The sequence below is a fragment of the Kryptolebias marmoratus genome, linkage group LG24 (genome assembly GCF_001649575.2).
Source record: "Kryptolebias marmoratus isolate JLee-2015 linkage group LG24, ASM164957v2, whole genome shotgun sequence".
NCBI classification, from domain to species: domain Eukaryota; kingdom Metazoa; phylum Chordata; class Actinopteri; order Cyprinodontiformes; family Rivulidae; genus Kryptolebias; species Kryptolebias marmoratus.
Genome location: NC_051453.1, coordinates 5,296,370 through 5,313,502, shown reverse-complemented (window position 1 = coordinate 5,313,502; position 17,133 = coordinate 5,296,370). Strand labels below are relative to the sequence as shown.

At 42.2% G+C, this 17,133-nt stretch overlaps 1 protein-coding gene across 1 annotated transcript; it reads right to left on the bottom strand.

The window, feature by feature from the left end:
• Nucleotides 1-5,596: 5,596 nt before the first annotated feature.
• Nucleotides 5,597-16,896, bottom strand: rexo1 (REX1, RNA exonuclease 1 homolog). The gene is made up of 16 exons (XM_017420585.3): nt 16,574-16,896; nt 13,540-15,365; nt 13,342-13,440; nt 12,060-12,255; nt 11,831-11,979; nt 10,969-11,106; nt 10,697-10,820; nt 10,428-10,553; nt 9,557-9,697; nt 9,364-9,477; nt 9,205-9,278; nt 8,494-8,604; nt 8,300-8,415; nt 8,086-8,224; nt 7,402-7,522; nt 5,597-6,527 (listed from the first exon to the last, which is right to left on the bottom strand). The coding sequence occupies exons 1-16, from the start codon at nt 16,752-16,754 to the stop codon at nt 6,439-6,441; spliced, it is 3,744 nt and encodes a 1,247-aa protein (XP_017276074.1). The 5' UTR covers nt 16,755-16,896; the 3' UTR covers nt 5,597-6,438.
• Between the last annotated feature and the right edge of the window lie 237 nt (nt 16,897-17,133).

The following is a 17,133-nucleotide window of genomic DNA, read 5'->3' as shown; positions in this document are numbered from 1 at the left end:
TTCACAGAAAATGAATTTTTTCTAGTTGCACCTACTTTTTAAAAATAGGCCTCAATGAGCCAAAAATATAGATCACTGAGTTCATCTTTAAATCTGCACCAAGAACAGAACCAGGACGAGGTGATGGGGAGAAAACCCGTCTGTAAAATGTTTCAACACTTCCTGTTGAAAACTCTTCCAGCATTTCTCCGCTGGGAAAAGGTAGGTGTGTTCATCCTTCCCCTTAAATACTACAGCCACATTCCTGCACCAAAACCAAATGAGAAGAAACAAGAAACTCTGAAGTATTTTTTTTGTAAATCCACAGCTGAAGCAGTGGAATCTCACAGCTGCTGTGTAGTTTTCAGGTCTGAACCGATACTCACCTCCTCTGTTTGCATCCAATCGACTCCATCAACTTCTAAAGTATGTGAAAATGTTTGTGCTCTTTTTTCTCTTTTTCTTTCTCCTGGCTTTTTCCTCCTCCTTTCACCGTTCTTGGCTGTCAAGCTGTATTAGTGTCCGATAGGAATAAGTCATTTAGAAGAGGCTCTGTCGGCCAGCCCCTCAGCTCCACTAAAAGCTCCAGGATTAGGTCCCGGAGGCCTTTGTCTCCGCAGCCCCCAGGATTAGGGGAGATTTACTGCGAGGAGAGAAAAAAAAGTAGTTATTTCATGGCACTTTCATGATGAAACCTGGCCAAAGCTGTGTTGGCTGGGGGGATTAGAGGCATACAAAGAGTGTGCTTGTGTGTGACCCTCCCCGTCCCCGAGCCACCACATCTCTGCCCCCCCAACTCCTCCGGATAATTTCCCCTCCTGTGGGCCAGCAGGGCTCATCTGGGTTCACCTTCTATCCCAACGAAACAATCAGAGTTCAGCCAAAATCAGTCATTTAGCTTTTAAGACCTCCTGACGGCATCATCTTCAAATTCCAACAACAACCTGCTCACCTTTATTTACCCTGTCACCATTTTTTAAAATGTAAATCCAAACTTGTGCACCACTGCAGGAGTAATCACTGTTATAAGTCCTAAGAAGGACAGAAGTGAATGAGAAGTTAGTGGATTTTGGTCCCTCCTGTAGTGTTTAAGACCTCTTAGAAGGAGTTATCCTGCTCTTAGAGGATCCACTTACACATGCAGGGATTACAGTGAAGAAAAGACAAAAGGCCGAGTCAGAGGACTGACAACAGCCTCACCGCTGAACAGGAGCTGCGCAGGTTTACTTCCAAACCTGACTGCTCTGCTGTGAGGAAGAACATTCACTTCAAGTCCTTTACAACTACTGACTTTTTTTATTTAAAAAACTTTACATGTGGTTGAAAAAGTATATGTATGTGTTTGTTTTCTTTATTTAAAAATCAGGACAAGTCATCTCCATCACTAAAAGTTAACCCAAGCAATTTTCTAAAGTCAAATCTGTAATTTTGTTCCAACAAAAACATTCATGAAACAATATTTTAGTCCTGATGGAACATAGTAAACAAATCAAACGTTTAAACTAAGAACCATTTTAAGGAAAAATAAGGTAATTTTGAATTTAATGGCAGCAACACATCTCAAAAAAGTTTGGAAAAGCCACATTTATCACTGTGAGGCATCCCCTCTTCTTCTAACAACAGTCTGTAAACATCTAGGAGGTTTTAGAGGGACTCTTGACCCATTATTGTCTGGTGTAGGATTCTAGCTGCTCAATGGTCTCTTTGGATCTTCTTTGAGGGATTTTATTTTCATGATGCACCAAATATTTTTTATCCCAGGCAGGTCAGTTCAGCACCTGGACTCTTCTACCATGAAGCCATGCTGATGGAATGGAGGCAGCATGCGGCTGTCTTGCTGAAATATGCAAGACCTTCTCTGAAAGGGACGTTGTCTGGATGGGAGCAGATGTTCTAAAATCCTGTATATACCTTCCTACATTGATAGTGCCTTTCCAGATGTGTAAGCTGCCCATGCCATAGACACTAATGCACCCCCATACCATCAGAGAGGTGGATTAGTGCACTGATAACAGGATGGATGGTCCCTAAAAATGATTTGATTGTAAAATTTGATTATAAAATTCCCATTAAAACTCCAGCTGTTGATCGAAATATTGAAGTTAGGTCATTAAAAGTCAAACATGTTTACCTTTTGGTCATTTGAAACTAAGAAAAGCAGTGAAAAATTACAATATTCTCATTTTAAGACTGAGGAATAATCAATTAAATGGTCATTACATTTTTCATTTCTGTTCCACCTTTTGTTCTCCTCCTCTGTTTATTTTACTGATGGAAACTGGAGGACAGCTGTGTTAGAGAGGAGACAGAGGCAGCAAATCTTTTCTCTTTCAAGAAGTCTTTGTTAAACTGCTTTGTTTAGCAGATGTTTTATCTAGTTACCAAGTCTTTGTTAAATTACTTATCAATAGTGGAAATTTGTATTGACAAGGGCCTGTCAGAACGGGACCTTTGTAGTTGTCAGTTATCTCAAAGGAAGGCCCCCTCGGACACCAACCGGATCGATCTGCTCGCAAAAAACACAATTGTGAGGCTTTTTTGGGGGGCTTCGATGTTAGTTTGGGAGGATGTGGGCTGAAGAGCAGTGAGCAGATCTAAGGACTTCTTTATCAGGGAGGGGGGGATCGATAGGGCCCGCTGGCCTTTGACCTGAGGGAGACAGGGAGAATGGTAACAGCGGGTCAGTGGGTTTTCTTAAGGATCACGCTGTGAAGGCTGACACTGGCTGTGACACACTCAGGGCTTAGAGTGACATTGACCTGGCTGCAAACACGCCGAGTTTACACGAACAAAGCTCAAATATAAACACGGAGAAGGCTCCGGTTTAGAGAACGAAATGAGGGAATCGTTTTATGACAGCTAGGGGCAAACTACTCGATCTGTTAGTCTCAGTTTAGTGATCCAAAAAGAATGAGATGTGATTTAACCTCCTCTTTGTAAACAATCTGAAGCCTTATTAGCCTCAAATTATCTTCCTATGATCTCTTCGACGGCCCCTGGGAGCAACAGATCAATACGTGGGACTGAGTACAGATCAGTCTCTTAATTGGGCACCAGATCGAGGTATCAAAGATGGACGGAGAGGGACGGGCAGCTGTGGGAGAGTCAAGAGCGCCCACGGCGGGCCACATGGGGTGGAGGGGTGAACGCAGCAGAGAGAAATCAAAGCTTTTTAAGCTCTTTAGACAACATGCAGGATGTAAACAAAGAAAGTGGTTATACTCAAACAAGTCTGGACCAAACTGAAGAGGAATGAAGCCAAACGTGGTGAACCCCTGCCCATCTTTACTTCTCAGAGATTCAGCCCCTGAAATTCTCTTTTTATACCCAGTTCTGTTGAGAGTTAACCTAACTAGTTTTAAAATGTGACGTTCTCATTCATACCACTCACTGCCCCAAACCTTTCTGAGATGTCTTCCTGCTTTATGGTACAATTCCTTATTTCTAACATTTCCTGTGTTTACTATGTTCCATTGTGAATAAAATACGGGTTTATGAGATTTCCAGGTCATTGAATTCTGTTTCTATTTGTATTTTAAACAACAACCCAACCTTTTTGGACATTGGGGTTGTGTTAACCTTTCCTGTAAATGTTTGGAAGGTGGTTAGGCCCCAAACTCAGCGAGAAGCTTCAGACTGTATAGAAAAGTTGGATAGCAGGGAACGACACTCAGCTAAAGAGAACCATGTTCGTTCAAAGTGTACACAACATATGGTAAATGTTCAGAACAACAAACCCATCAGCTGCTTACATTTTGTGTTCATGAACTTGTTCTAAACCTGTAGCCAGATCCCTGAAAGTTTCAGGGTTTTCTTGCTGCGGCTCTCACATCTCTTAGCATGTGGTCATTCAGGAGCGCCGGCCTGCAGCTTCCCCCACTTGTTAAAGGTGATCACGGGCAGAGGGACAGAGAGGCTCTGATCGAATTTGATAATGAAGACGACCCCTCTAAGCTGCTTTGCTCCACATGTTCAAAATCTGTGGAACACTCAGCAAACACTAGGAAGCCCCCCTCCCTGTCACTGCAACATTGTGTCGGTATTGATCCCAGCTAACTGGCTCTTTTAATACCTGGGGTCTGTGGCCCGGCCTGGGGAAATGCATACTGACATGTGACGGGAGGAGCTTAATAGGCAAACGCACTGAAAGAAAAGATGGGCCTCCCCGTTTAGCATTTCTCTCCTGTTTCTTTCTCTTTCCACCCCAATTTACACATCTGCTGAGGAAAGGAGAATTTCCACCGGCTGCACCTGCTGTTAGAGAGACACGTGGGCTGCAGGAGGCAGCTGGCGCACTGTCACTAACTATTTGTGCAGAAATACTGGAAGAGGAGCCCGGATCCGACCTCAAAGCAGGCAACAGAGCGAGGCGCGTGAAGAGCGACTCCAAGTTTTAGCCCAGAAACTAAAGTTTTACTTTAGTGAAACGCTTCAGCAAACAAAATGTTTTTTAATGCTGGAGAATGAGCCACATAAAGAAACATGCCAGCAGTCAGCCTGGGAGTAAAACCCTCAGAGACCTGGTTGTTGTCCTGCAGGAAAATATTACCTCGTACAGCTCAAACTATTTATATTATTTACTTTTAAATTCATCTAAAATACATAAAAATGACCTAATTTTACTTCAAGTTTTTATTCTAACCAATAAGTTATAGAGACAAAATGCTCAGATTTTGATGTATGAACTGTTTAAGAAGTGGAACGAGAACGAAGCTCAAAAGAAATGCTCATTATTGGTCACCGTGGTAACCACACACCTGTGTCTGTCACTCCCTGACTGCCGAGATAATAGGAGGCAGACAGAAAGAAACACTGAAAATTAAGCCTTAAACAAACAGCTGGGGTGTAAAATCTAAAAGTTTGATCGTTCAAATTCTTTATCCGTGAGTGGCTGAAGACTCTGACGTCAGAGATGTGAGTTTTTATGCTTCTACTGTGTTTTATGAAGGAAATAGGACGTGTTAAAAAGAGCCTTCACCTCCAGTTTTGAGCTAAAATATGTGGAAGTTTGGGCGTGCTCTCTCTGTATTCTGCTGGGATTTAAGAGAAAACTGTAACTCCTCCAGTAGTGACAGACATGTTGGGTAAAACAGGACAAAAATCCTCTCGTTCTGATGTATAATTTGTGTATGTACCAAAAGGAGTCGGGGTAGTAATAAGTAATGAACATTTTAAAAGTTAGTGTGTGACCAATTGTGACACTTGTAGTTTTTTCTTTAAACTAAACAGTAATAAAGATGCTTCAATGCTTTTGCACTGATATCCTTAATAATGTCTTTGAGTTCAGCTGTTTGAGTCAGTAAATATGTGTCAATAAAGAAATGAAGAAGCCTGAGTGTTGAATAGTATCAGGAAATTATCAAATATAACAACATGACACCATAAATCTTGCTGCAGCTTGATTGGTTGCATGAAGGAAGGAGGTAGATGTGTTGCTAAAAACAGCTCTAAGGGAGGGAGTGGAGATAAACGTGAATATTAAATTAAATTAATGCAAAAAGACAACTACAGCAGCTTGTTGCAACTCGTGCGTCAGCATCATAAAACACTGTACCACCGTGGTAACTGTACTTTGTTACATTTTCAACACTGTCGATTAAAAACAGCAACATTTTCTCTTAAAGTATTACTTTTTAATAAAAAAAGATAAACAACCAAAGAAATAACAAATACTGTACAAAGGAAACTTTACAGCTCTGTGGCAGATTTTCAGTCACTGTCAACATAAAACAGCGCAGGTTATAGTTGATAACTGTGTTAATAAGTCACTCAGATTTAACTCAACACTTATTTTGACTTCTGAATGGAGGAATAACATCATATTTGCTGTGTTTTGTTTTCATGCACCTCACATGACAGAGACCGTGGCTGTAACATCAGCGAATAAACTAGCAGCAGAGGCTGTGCGTTTCTGCCGAGGGGCTATTTTACAAAAAATTACAAAGAACTGCCACATCAGTGACAAGAAACTATGTGCAAGTGAAAAAACTAAACTAATGCATTTACAAGCAACAGACTAAGACATTAATGCACTTAAGTGTAAATAGGTAGTAATAACAACATGTCTGTTTTTTTATTAGAAGTGAATGTATCACGACACACATGAGGTACTCAAATTTGGGCCCTGTACAACAAGAGCGTTTCATCATAGTGCAAGTCAGACTGGAGACGCAGTCCAATATAAATTTATATTAATCTGTTCAGCAACAAAGCTCCTGCTTTTCAAGTTCTTCCATACAAAGGTTTTATTCGTGAGCAGGTCTGAGGCCTTAAAGGAACACTGCTAAAATAAACAAATACTTTGAAGCCAACATAATGAACTGAAGTATCAGTAAGTAAATGAAAGTGATGAGGATTTTGTTTCCTATTGCTTTGAAGGTGCTGACGGCCGTCTGAACACAGTGTAACGACGCTGACGTCCCTCTGGACTGATCAATGCTCGGTGGGAGGGGTCAGGGGTCATCTTTTGACCTTTGCATCCTCCTTAATCCTCCAGATCATCAGCTCCATGCAGGCGGACGCGTCTTCGCTCGAATCGTGGCCCTCCACTGAAAACACAAGCGCAATGCGTCACCTGGAGCTTCGCCGTATGTTATAGGAGGATTCATAAAGGCATAAATAAACATTCACGTGCAAACCCACAAACGAACACTTCACAACGCAGCTTGACCTCCAGATGGCCTTTAAGCTCATATTTAATATATTTAAATCAGGTCTGAGGGGTAACATCAGGACCTACCCATCAGGAATGACTTCACATCGTTTTAAAAACTGTTTGGGGAAAATATCACTCATTCTTTTTTATATGACAGAGGAGAAAGTGCTGAAAGGCCTGAATCATGAGGGAAAGTAGCAGTTTCCAACAATCCCAAATGCAGTTGAAGAAATATTTTAAAATGTTAATAATTTCTCTTCAATTAATAAGTTTGAATGTTACTGGTCAAAGGATCTGAAGCGTTTCAGGAAACTGTACAAACCCCAAAACAGCGGCACCTGCTGGCGACTCGATGGCGGTGCAGTTAAAATAAAGGAGATACATTTATTAGTCTGCATTTTATTAGCTTCACTGCCAGATTTAAGATCCGCAGCTTTCCTCAGGAGGCCCACACACCTCCAGTCATGACCTTATAGGTTTTACAGGTTTTACACAGTCCACCTGGATTTGACAACAATCCTCTGAACAACCAGTTTAACGCCACACATCAGATAAAATCATATTTACCTGGAGTTGAATTGTTTTTAATAATGATCATTTGGTTTTATCCTCAGATTTCTGTGAGAATAATGAACCTGAACTCATGAATGCTTGGAGAACTTTACCTTTTGAACAAACTAATGAACAAATATGACAATTTAAACAATTCTGGTCATAAAAAAAACTTGTAAAAACACAACAGATGCTTGTCCGCCGCGCTTTCTCACCGTTGTCCTGGATGATGCGTTTGAGGTAATCGGCCATCAGGTTCTTCAAGGCACGTTTGTAGGGCAAACCGAGGCGGTGAGGAAACACCACGGATGTGTCTACGACTGAACTGTGGATGAGCTGGAAGCAAAACAAACTGCGTCAGAGTTTTCCTCTCAGCAAACTAACCCCTTCAGAGGTTGAAGGAACATTTTTGTCCTCTGCAGAATTAAAGCTGGGACAAAGCTGCAGACAGAGCGTTTATCAAGTTTAGATTAAATGCTGTTTGTGACCATTTATTGAAGCAGTTACTCTCATCCTTTTTGGCCAATAATCTTTCAAATAGATCACAAAATTATTTTGGTGAAACGGACAACTAAATAAGATGAAATGAAATGGATAAACTGACAAAGTCTCCAGATCATCAACATAAATAAAGGCAGATGATGAAGGTAAAATTGTCCAAAACTGAAGGTCAAATGTGTTTTTGGGCGCTTAAAACTTCAAATAACTAAACATACTGAAGGTGTACTGCAGCCAGCCACTAGGTGGCGCTCGTCCTCTTCACCTGCCAGCTTCTGGTCCTGTCTCTAGTAGTAATTTAGCTTGATGGTCCAATTTAATTGGTCAGTATATTTATGACTTCTACCAAAGTGCTAAGATTTGTGCAGCAGCACCATGCAGCTGGTGAAGAAGAGCCTCACCTTCAGAGCGAGGAGGTCGCTCTCCAGACTGTGTCCGATGAGGATGGACTCGGCCCTGAACATGCTGAGCAGCACCGCCTGGACGTCTCTCAGAGTGATGGTGGCGTTCTCCAGGTCCTCCTCCGTCACGCCCGAGAATCTGCCAGACGCAAAGGGGAGCGTCAGAGCGGAAACGGAGCAGTAAATCCGACGGTCAAAGTGGCCGAAGACTCACCGCGTGTTGTAGTCCACCACTTTGCTCTCGGGCTTGACGAACGTGTCGTAGATGACTCTCATCTCCGAGTCGATGACGGTGACTCTGGTCAGCTCCAGTCCCTGCTTCGTGTAACACTGAACAAGAAAGTTCATTCTTAAGTGAAGACAGGTTTAATGTTGGGGTGCTTTTTTAACGCATCCTATCTGCCTCACCATCTCACAGTCCAACGCGAACACGCCGCCGTTTCCGTCCGGTGGAAGCGGTTTGCTGAACGTCGACACGAAACCATCAAGCGACTCTTTTCTGGCGTCCTGAACGTGTTGCTGCGGAAATATGAAGCATTTTCAGGATTATAATCATGAAAATAAAATTAATTCATGTTTAAGGAAAATTAGAAGTGGGAATGTTTTATTTATATTTTTGACTAATATCTGATGGCTAGTTTCAGACAATTATTAATAATAACTTTTATAATTAGCTTTATTTTCTTGGCAGGGTATTTTATGAGTTTTTAATGAATCAATGACTGAAATGGTGTTAAATAAATAGAAGTATGAAACAGATAAAATGGTGTATCTGCACATATATCCTCAAAAATGTAAAATAACTAAATAAGCAAAACAACGTATGAACTAACAAATAAAAAATTAAATAGTGAGAAAGTAAAAAATATTCCTTTCTTTAATTTGCCATATTTAACAGCTCTACCTGTGGAGTTTTTTGTTGATTAAATGTCACTTTTGTTTTACGTGAATCTAAAAGAACTGAAACCATCTTCTTGTCTCGGTTGTTTGCGCCTCATCCAGGTCATTTGCGTCCGTCTGATAAGAACCAAAGTTTTAAAACTCATATTTCCTTTGAATAACGGCTTCCTGACCCGAGCTGTATTTAAACAGATTTGGATTTAATTTCCCGATGACAACCTTTGCGATTTGACAGCCGGGAGCTCCTGCAGTCGTGGAGCAGCAGCTGTAAGTCGTCTCCCAGCCTCCAGCGACTGAAAGACACAAAAATAACTCAGGTTTGGAGGAAGAAAAAGAAACTCCCATTTAGAAACACGGCCACGGCGACTGAACATTTACCTTTATGCCGGCGTAAACGCCCCCAGTGATAGCTACATTCCTCTTTACGCACACAGCTGCCGTTTACGTTGATCTTATACTCGGCGCCACAGCGACAGCAGATCTTGGTGAAGGCTGAAAAAGAATTTAAAAAACACATTTTAGCTGAAAAATAATTTAGATTGATGTTGAATCTAAACGGAGATGAGCTCACGGTCTGAGATGATCTTTTTCTCTGGTTGGTTGTAAATGACGGCCTTCCCGGAGGCCTCGGGGTTCAGCCGGGGGTATCCGTGCTCCTGGAGCTGCTCCTCTGTCATCAGGTACGCCTTCAGCTTCCTGAACAGAACGGTTCCTACGAGGAGACAGGAACATCTAAATGTCGCCTTTAATACTGAGCGTTTAGTCAGACGGGAACACACAGAAGAAGCATGAGGTGTTTTGTTGCAGAGTTGAAATATTCAAAAAACTTTTAAAACAACCTATTAGAAATAAGACTGCAGAAAGAAAACGTATTTATACGAGACGTGGGGATAAATGGCTCCAAATATCTGAAAACGTTGCAGGAGTTTGAGCGTCTTCAAATAAATCTCAGGATTATAATAGTTACAGAGTTTTCACGAGCATCAGGAACTCGTCTCGAACCTCTCTGAGTTTGGTTTCTGTGATTCTAAAGCACTAAAACTGGATTTCTTTGTGAATAAAAGACTGATTTTCAAAACCCAGCTGTGCAGAGCTGTGCTCAGCTTATAAAGTACGCCTGCAGCCTTTAAAAAGCGACAGTAAAAACAGATTAAAGCGGTAAATGACTTCACAGGTAAATTAACTGTGATTCTTTCAGGAAAGCTGACGTCGGGTCACAGGGCAGGCTGAGGCTGAGGCTGAAGGTTGTCACATGGCTGGTTGCCTCGACAGGATGAACAAACAATTCACAAGTCTGTACTTCGCACAATGACTCTTTCTTTTCTTCTCTATGTTATCAGAGGCATAATCTGCACTTGCTGTTGCAAAGGATGCAATCAGGTGACAGATGAAAAACAATTTCTGAGAAAGAAGGAAAAAAAAAAAAATGTGATCGTTCTCACCAACGAGTTTCTCCTCCTGCTGTTTCCCCGACCTGTTGACTGTGAAGCTGGTTGTCGCTGCAAGTCGACCGCCCAGGACTTCCTCGTGGGACAGGGACTTCCTTTTAGCTGCTGACCCAGATTCTCCTACAGAAAACGACACTCTGACTTTAAACATCATAACTAACGCAACATTTGATGCAGTCTTTAGCTTTGTGTGGAGTTTAGATAAATAAAGAGACTTTTTTCTGTAAACTATATTTTTCTGTGCGTGGACTGAGGGTACGGACTCTTTGAAGGCGATGGAGACGAGCAGCTTTTGCCTCGGAGCTTCTTCAGCGTGTTGACGGCTACGTTGAGGTAGATGTTTTTGCTGCTGCTGCGCTCGTACACCAGCTTCTCCTCATCCAGGGCCTGAAACAACATTTACACATCTAGCATTGTTCAAACGTCATCTTCTGGCACTGAAAACTAAAATAAAAGCACAATTTGGCTTCCAAACAGAACAGATAAACCTCTTAAAGCAACTCTGACAGGCAGCTGCTGAGGCCGGAGCTCCTACCATGTGGAAGGCAGCTTCTTCCGACGCACAAAACTTGACACATTCGTCTATGAAAGTGTTGAGGTAGCGCTGGCGGATGTTGGTGGGAACTTTTGCCCCGAACTCACTGGGGATGACCGGACGCTTCATGGAAGTGCTCTGAAAAACGTCAAACACACAGAAAAGACAAATGTTCCTCGCTGAGTAAGAACGCTACAAATAACCGTCAGAGATGAACGCAGACACACTTTTTTAATCCCAGGTGATCTCAACATTGTTTCTGTAAGTGCATCTGATTTTTATTTTTGTTCATATTTTTTGTATTTATTATAGTGTGTTGCTTTTATCCTCATTGTGCAGCCCTTTAATGCAGCAGGGAGTTGTTTGGAAATGAGCTACAGAAATAAATAAGCACTTTTCAACCATTTTCAGAGCTTATTTTCCAGCACCTTATTACTTTACTTACATCCAAAATAATCTGTCTGTGCTAAAATGACAAATTACTTCAATTTAGATTCATTTTTGTTAACAGTGCTACAGATATAAGCACATTAGTTTTTGAGAGCAGCTAACTATAAACTTTTAAAGCTCGTTTTGATTAAAAGTATACAAATTTTAGGTAAGATTACAATATAGCAGTATGTGTAGATTCAAAGAGTCATCCTCATTAAAAGCAAAACAGCTGGAATTATTTGAAGCTAAAAAGAAAGCTAATTAATCAGATGGAATTTATGCATTCTAAAAAAGAACTTTATTCAAGACTGAAGCACTTATCTAACCCAGAAGGCAACATAATGCAGTTCAAGCACTTTGAACAAGACAAAAGTGGAGTTTCCTCAACAAACAGGAAGTGACCAACGCAAAGGTGTGAGGTTTTGAATACCTTCATCGTGGGCGTGTGTGCCACCCTCGTCTGCAGGACAGTAGAAGAAGTCTTGGACAGAATCCCGGCGGTGGTTTGGGACTTGACGCCCTGAAAGCTCTGGCTGGGGGATAAAACCTGACTGGTAGCTGGTTTGTCGTGTGCAGGACCTGGTCAGACAAACACACGCATACATGTGACTTTAGCCTCTGAAGGAAGGGGTCAACTGGAGCGGTGTGTGAGCTCGTACTTGTCTTAGATGATGGCGTCTGCGGGTTAGGCCGGTGAGCTATCCTCTTCTTCTCTCCAGAAACGCCGGGGCTGGATCTCTGCGAGGCAGAAAGCTGAGCCGCTTGCTGCTGAGCGATCTGCATACGCTGATAGCACATCTCCTGAGGCGTGGGTCTCTTATACGGCCGAACCACAGACTTTGAAGGTGCATCAGTCTGAAAAGGGAGAACAAGAAGCCGGATTTATAAATGAGGTGCAAGTGTTACAAATGATAAGAATCAAAACCATCATAAGACTAAGAGTAATGTGCTCATATAAACAATTTATTCAATTCCCACAAGTAAAACAAGCATAAAACTATATCTTAGTATTGTATAAAACCCACAGAATGGTTCTTTAATAAAATATTTAGATAAATGATTCACAATTTTAGTCAAATATTATAGGCAGCTGATAATACTATCAGTATCTCTTCTGACTTTCAGTTTTCCATTCAAGCATGGAGCTGGAAAACCCCAGAGACTGTAATTTAAATATTTTCACATCTTGTTTCTACCCTTTACTTCCCTGTTTGCTGTAAACCCCCACCTGTACAGAGTCAGAAAAATGCCAAAGCATGTTTTGATGTTGATGTCTGAGGGATTTTCCTGTCTGCTCCCCCTCAGCAGAGAGGATGGTTAACAGCCTGGCATACAGAAACGATCATCTGAAGGATGATGAATCTCAAAAGACTTTATTCACGTCTCCGCTGGACATTTTTTCCTTTTTCTTAAAAGGCATACTGTTCATCTGCTGAAGATAGTTCTTCTTTTGTCCTCCACTTGTTCATTCTCCTTATTTTTTTAGCGCAAACTGGATCATTTGTTCCAGACGTTCAGAAAGTGAGTGAAAAATGAGCCAAAGTCCAAAGAAAAACTACTGATCAAAACCAGTATAATGAAATTAGGGGTGGTTTAACACTTTTACACAGTGGTTCCAACTCTTTTCAGCTTCAGACCCCAAATATCACCAGTCAAAGTGAACAAGTGTGTCTACTAATTATTAAACGAGGACATAATGACAACAATCATGTTGCTATTTGTTTTATTCATTTGTTACTACTGTATTTATTATTAGTGACAACCATGGTAAGAATAAACCTTCAGTTATCATTTTTACTGTTATTTGATTTCTGAGGATTATTTGAGGACCCTCAGGTGGAGTTTCATGACCCACGGTGGGGTTCGGACCCCATCTTTGGTAACCGCTGCTGTATCTGGTTGAGTCTGGGAAATAAAGACATTTAAGGTTGAGAAACTTACATTTTTGGCAACAAAATGGGACACTCTCTTCTTCTGACCAGGGAAGAGAGTGGTTAAAGTGCTGTCTGGGATTTTCTCCTCCTCTGAATCTCTCAAAGGCTGAAAGTGGGAAACGTAGCTTTACTACTTCAGTTTAAACAACATTAGTAAGCTCTGTCTGGTGAATGAAGAGACACAGGAGGAGAGAAGCAGCAGTACCTGCTTCGCTTGCCTTCCCTTGTCTTCCTTCTTCACGTCTTTGGATTCGTTGAAGATCCTCAGACACTCCTCCATGGGATCCGAGTCAAAGTCCAGGTCATCCTGAAACCTGGAAAAGTCGATTCCAGCGCCGTCAGCCCTGTCCCAACTCGTCTTGCTGCTCTCCACACTGTGGTCATCGTCATCCTCAGAGGAAGACGGCGAGCGCTCCGAAGCCTTCCTTTTGTTCAGACGGCCCCTCTTTAACGCGTCGGCCGATTTCCTCACCAGGACTTCCTCCGCATCGTCGTCGTAATCCACCGCGATCGGCTCGGCCTCCTCCGGGCTCTCGTCTCCAAACAGATCGGCGTGGCTCAAAGTCAGGCTCTGCTTTTTACTCCCAAGCTTCGTTTCGTGTGACGAGCTGGTGTTTTGCTTCACCTTGTCTTTACTGTTGGCTGAACTGCTTTTACCGCTGCTAGAACTGTGTTTACTCATTTTCTTGACCTCTTTTTCCTTTTTACTGTCAAGTTTACCATTTTTGTGTTGGCGGTCCTTATGCTTGCTGTGCTCTTTTTCTTTGTCTGATGTTTTGAGTTTTTTGCTCTCTGGTGCATCTTTATCTTGTTTACTGGAGTCTCTTTTAGTTTTTTCCGCAGTTTTGATCTTACCATCACTTCTCTTTTCTTCTCTGCCTTCTCTCTGGACTTTATCTGATGCCTTAACCTTTGCTGTGTTTTTACTATCGTCTTTCTTCCCATGACTCTTGTTCTCTTTCTTCGCACAGTCTTGGTTTGAGTTCTTCACTGACCCTTTGTCTTTACTAATACAGCTGCTGCTGCCCTTTTGACTGGATGATTTGCAAACTTCCTTCTCAGTTTTATGCACCTTCTCAGATTTGCTACTCTTCCCGTGACTAGCTGGATCTGCCACCTTCTTCTTTTCAGGGATGTCCTTTTGTTTAACACTTTCCTGAATGTCTGAGTCCTCTGACACGTCCTCTCTTTTCTTCAGCGTTAATGCGCCTTGCATGCTTTCAGTCCTGTCTTTCCTAAAAGCATCCTTAGCCGATCCGATGTTGGCTTTTTTTTGCTGGAGACTGCTAAGTGACGTTGGTCGGTACTCTGTCCCAGAACTCTCCCCGTCGGAGTCAGAGATAGTATACTTCTTTGTGTTTAGATTGGGCTGCGGGGGCTTTTTTAAAGCTGCTCCACACCCCTCATCTGATAAAACAGTCCCTGATAATGTGGAGGCTTTGCTATAATCGGTTTTCACAGAGGCACTCTCGTCCCTCTTGCTCTTCGCTGTGATGCCAGCAGAGTAGTTGGACAGGGGGTCATACTCCATGTCTGTGGAGGGCCTAGAATTATCTACAGTGTATTTGAAGGATGTGCTGTTTGAATATTTTGGGCTGGGTGGAGGAGAGGAAGGTTTCAGCAGCTGTGTCTGAGAGACAGGCCTTTTCAGCAAAGTAGGAACATATTCCATGGAGCTACTGTTGTGGCCCTTTATGTCTGAATCCAAGGTGTATTTGCTGCAGCCCGGAGTGAGATTATATCCTCCTGATGTGATCTGATAACTCCCAGGATCGTAGGCCAAGTGCAAGCCTGCTGCTCTACTTTTTGTAACATCGGATGAAGACAAGCTGGCGCTCTCAGTGGGACTGTACGGTTCATCCCCGATGCGAGAGAGCTTCCTCTTCTCTCTCTCCACCTCGCTGCGGACTTCCTCGATGGCCTTGTTGACGAGCTCCAAAGCACCGCTGAGGTCTCCTGACGCAGCCGGGTCTCCATTCTGCTGCTCCTGCGGCCTCACTACTTCAGGGTTGAAGGGATTGTAACCTTGCTCTGAAACACACCAGAAAACATGGTTTTAGCTTTCGGAGGCATTTGAGGAGAAATGTGCCAACATGGCCAGGTTAGCAGATCTAATAAAAACCTCATTTGGACACAGTTTTAATAATGCAACAGAATATTTGCTCCATAAATATGTGTGAAAAAAGTACATCAAGAGAAAATAATCATGGAAATGTGCTAAAAAAGAACCAATTTTTCATTAAATGCTGCTGAATTTCACAAATAATCCACAGCATATTTTCAAATCAAACTTAAGTAGAAACTTGTTCAAAGGAAGAGAAATTAAATTATTTTTACCAGAGAGATGGGAGACAATGCTACAGACAAAAAAACTTAAGTTTAAATCCATTTGAGGACCTGTTTGAAACACAGACGACACCTCCCGCAAACAAAACATCTTTAGACGAGACGTGTCGAGGAACTGACCCCGAAACGACTAAAATCAAGGAAAAGCAAACAAGGCAGAAAGTTTCAGCTCATGTAGCTGGACACGAAGAACAAATACGAAGTGCACGTCTTCCACGAGAACATGCCGAAGGTGAGGTGACAGCATCCCGACTGCAAAAACAACAAAGTTTTACTTGAGCACCATGAGATGTGGGGTCCATTTCATCCCGATGAGACGAGAGGATTAAAACATGTCACCGCTGCTTTTAAAGAAAGAAAGTAAAACCTGGGAGGTCATCAACTAAAGAGTGGGAGAAGCAAAGAGTTAATGAAACTACAGAGAACAAGTCCTCAGCTTATAATGGTTAAGTCTGATCAGAAATTATAAATGTGTTTTTATACTCAAAAGCTGCACTCATGTAAGTCCTGTACAATGAATGAATGTTCTTTACTTTAAACCCAAATTAAAAGAAGATGCATATAAGACAAAAGGAAGTTTGGGATAGAAATTAAAAGACATTTTTCCAACAAGTAAAACATTTTTAGATGTAAACAAGCTCAAAAAAGACGTTTTTAGCCATTAATTAATCTACTTCGGTATTGACTTTGCAGTGTCTGGATTTATTTTCTAATCCATTGATTTGTTGTACAGTGGAGTGGATTTAAAGCTGTAATTTTGGATAAATACGAGCTTGTTAGCAGCAGCAGCATCGCAGGAAACCCGCTTTGGATTCACCACCGACGCCGTGGTTCGGAAGAAGCGAACCGAACCGGGTGAGTTCGGGGTTTATCTGAGGGGAACAAACGAGCACCTTTCTGTCCGAACTGGACGTCTTTCTGCCGCTTGACGTCCGCCGGAGCTCCGTAAGACGAGCGTCGCTGCTGGCTGTGCCTGAAGTGACAGTACGGTCGGTTACAGCCGCTTTTACCGCCGCTGCCGTCCGCGTAAAACGGACAGTCAATCCCTCGGAAGAAGCCGGTGGACCTCAACATTATCTCCGGCTCTTCCTCCTCTCATGCCCGCCCCGGCTCCTTGGTCCGCCTTGGTTCAATTGAAATGAAGACTCTTGGATGAGCGAACGAACAATAACAGCGTCTCTAAGGCGACATGTTGGATTGGACGAGAAGAGCTGAAATCTCGCGAGAACTTGAAATCGCGTCAGAGGAGCGCTGCTTCCTAATGAGACTCATATAATCCACTGAAGATAAAGCTTGTATTTTTAAATCTTTACACTGAAGTTGGGTACTTGTTTATTAATATAAGAGTCCCCTTTATTTTTGGCTACGAATGTCATTAAATAAACTGTTGTGAGAGGCATTATTCACTGCTCAAACACAGAGTTGTTTTTATTGAACTGCAATTGAAAGAAAA

What these genes read in the sequence shown, in the direction of transcription:
- rexo1 (XM_017420585.3), bottom strand. Translation starts at nt 16,754, where the DNA reads ATGTTGAGGTCCACCGGCTTCTTCCGAGGGATTGACTGTCCGTTTTAC. An exon ending in GCAGGAGGAGAAACTCGTTG is followed by an intron (nt 9,698 to 10,427) that starts GTGAGAACGATC and finishes GTCTCCTCGTAG; the next exon opens with GAACCGTTCTGTTCAGGAAG. An exon ending in GCGTTTACGCCGGCATAAAG is followed by an intron (nt 9,279 to 9,363) that starts GTAAATGTTCAG and finishes TGTGTCTTTCAG; the next exon opens with TCGCTGGAGGCTGGGAGACG.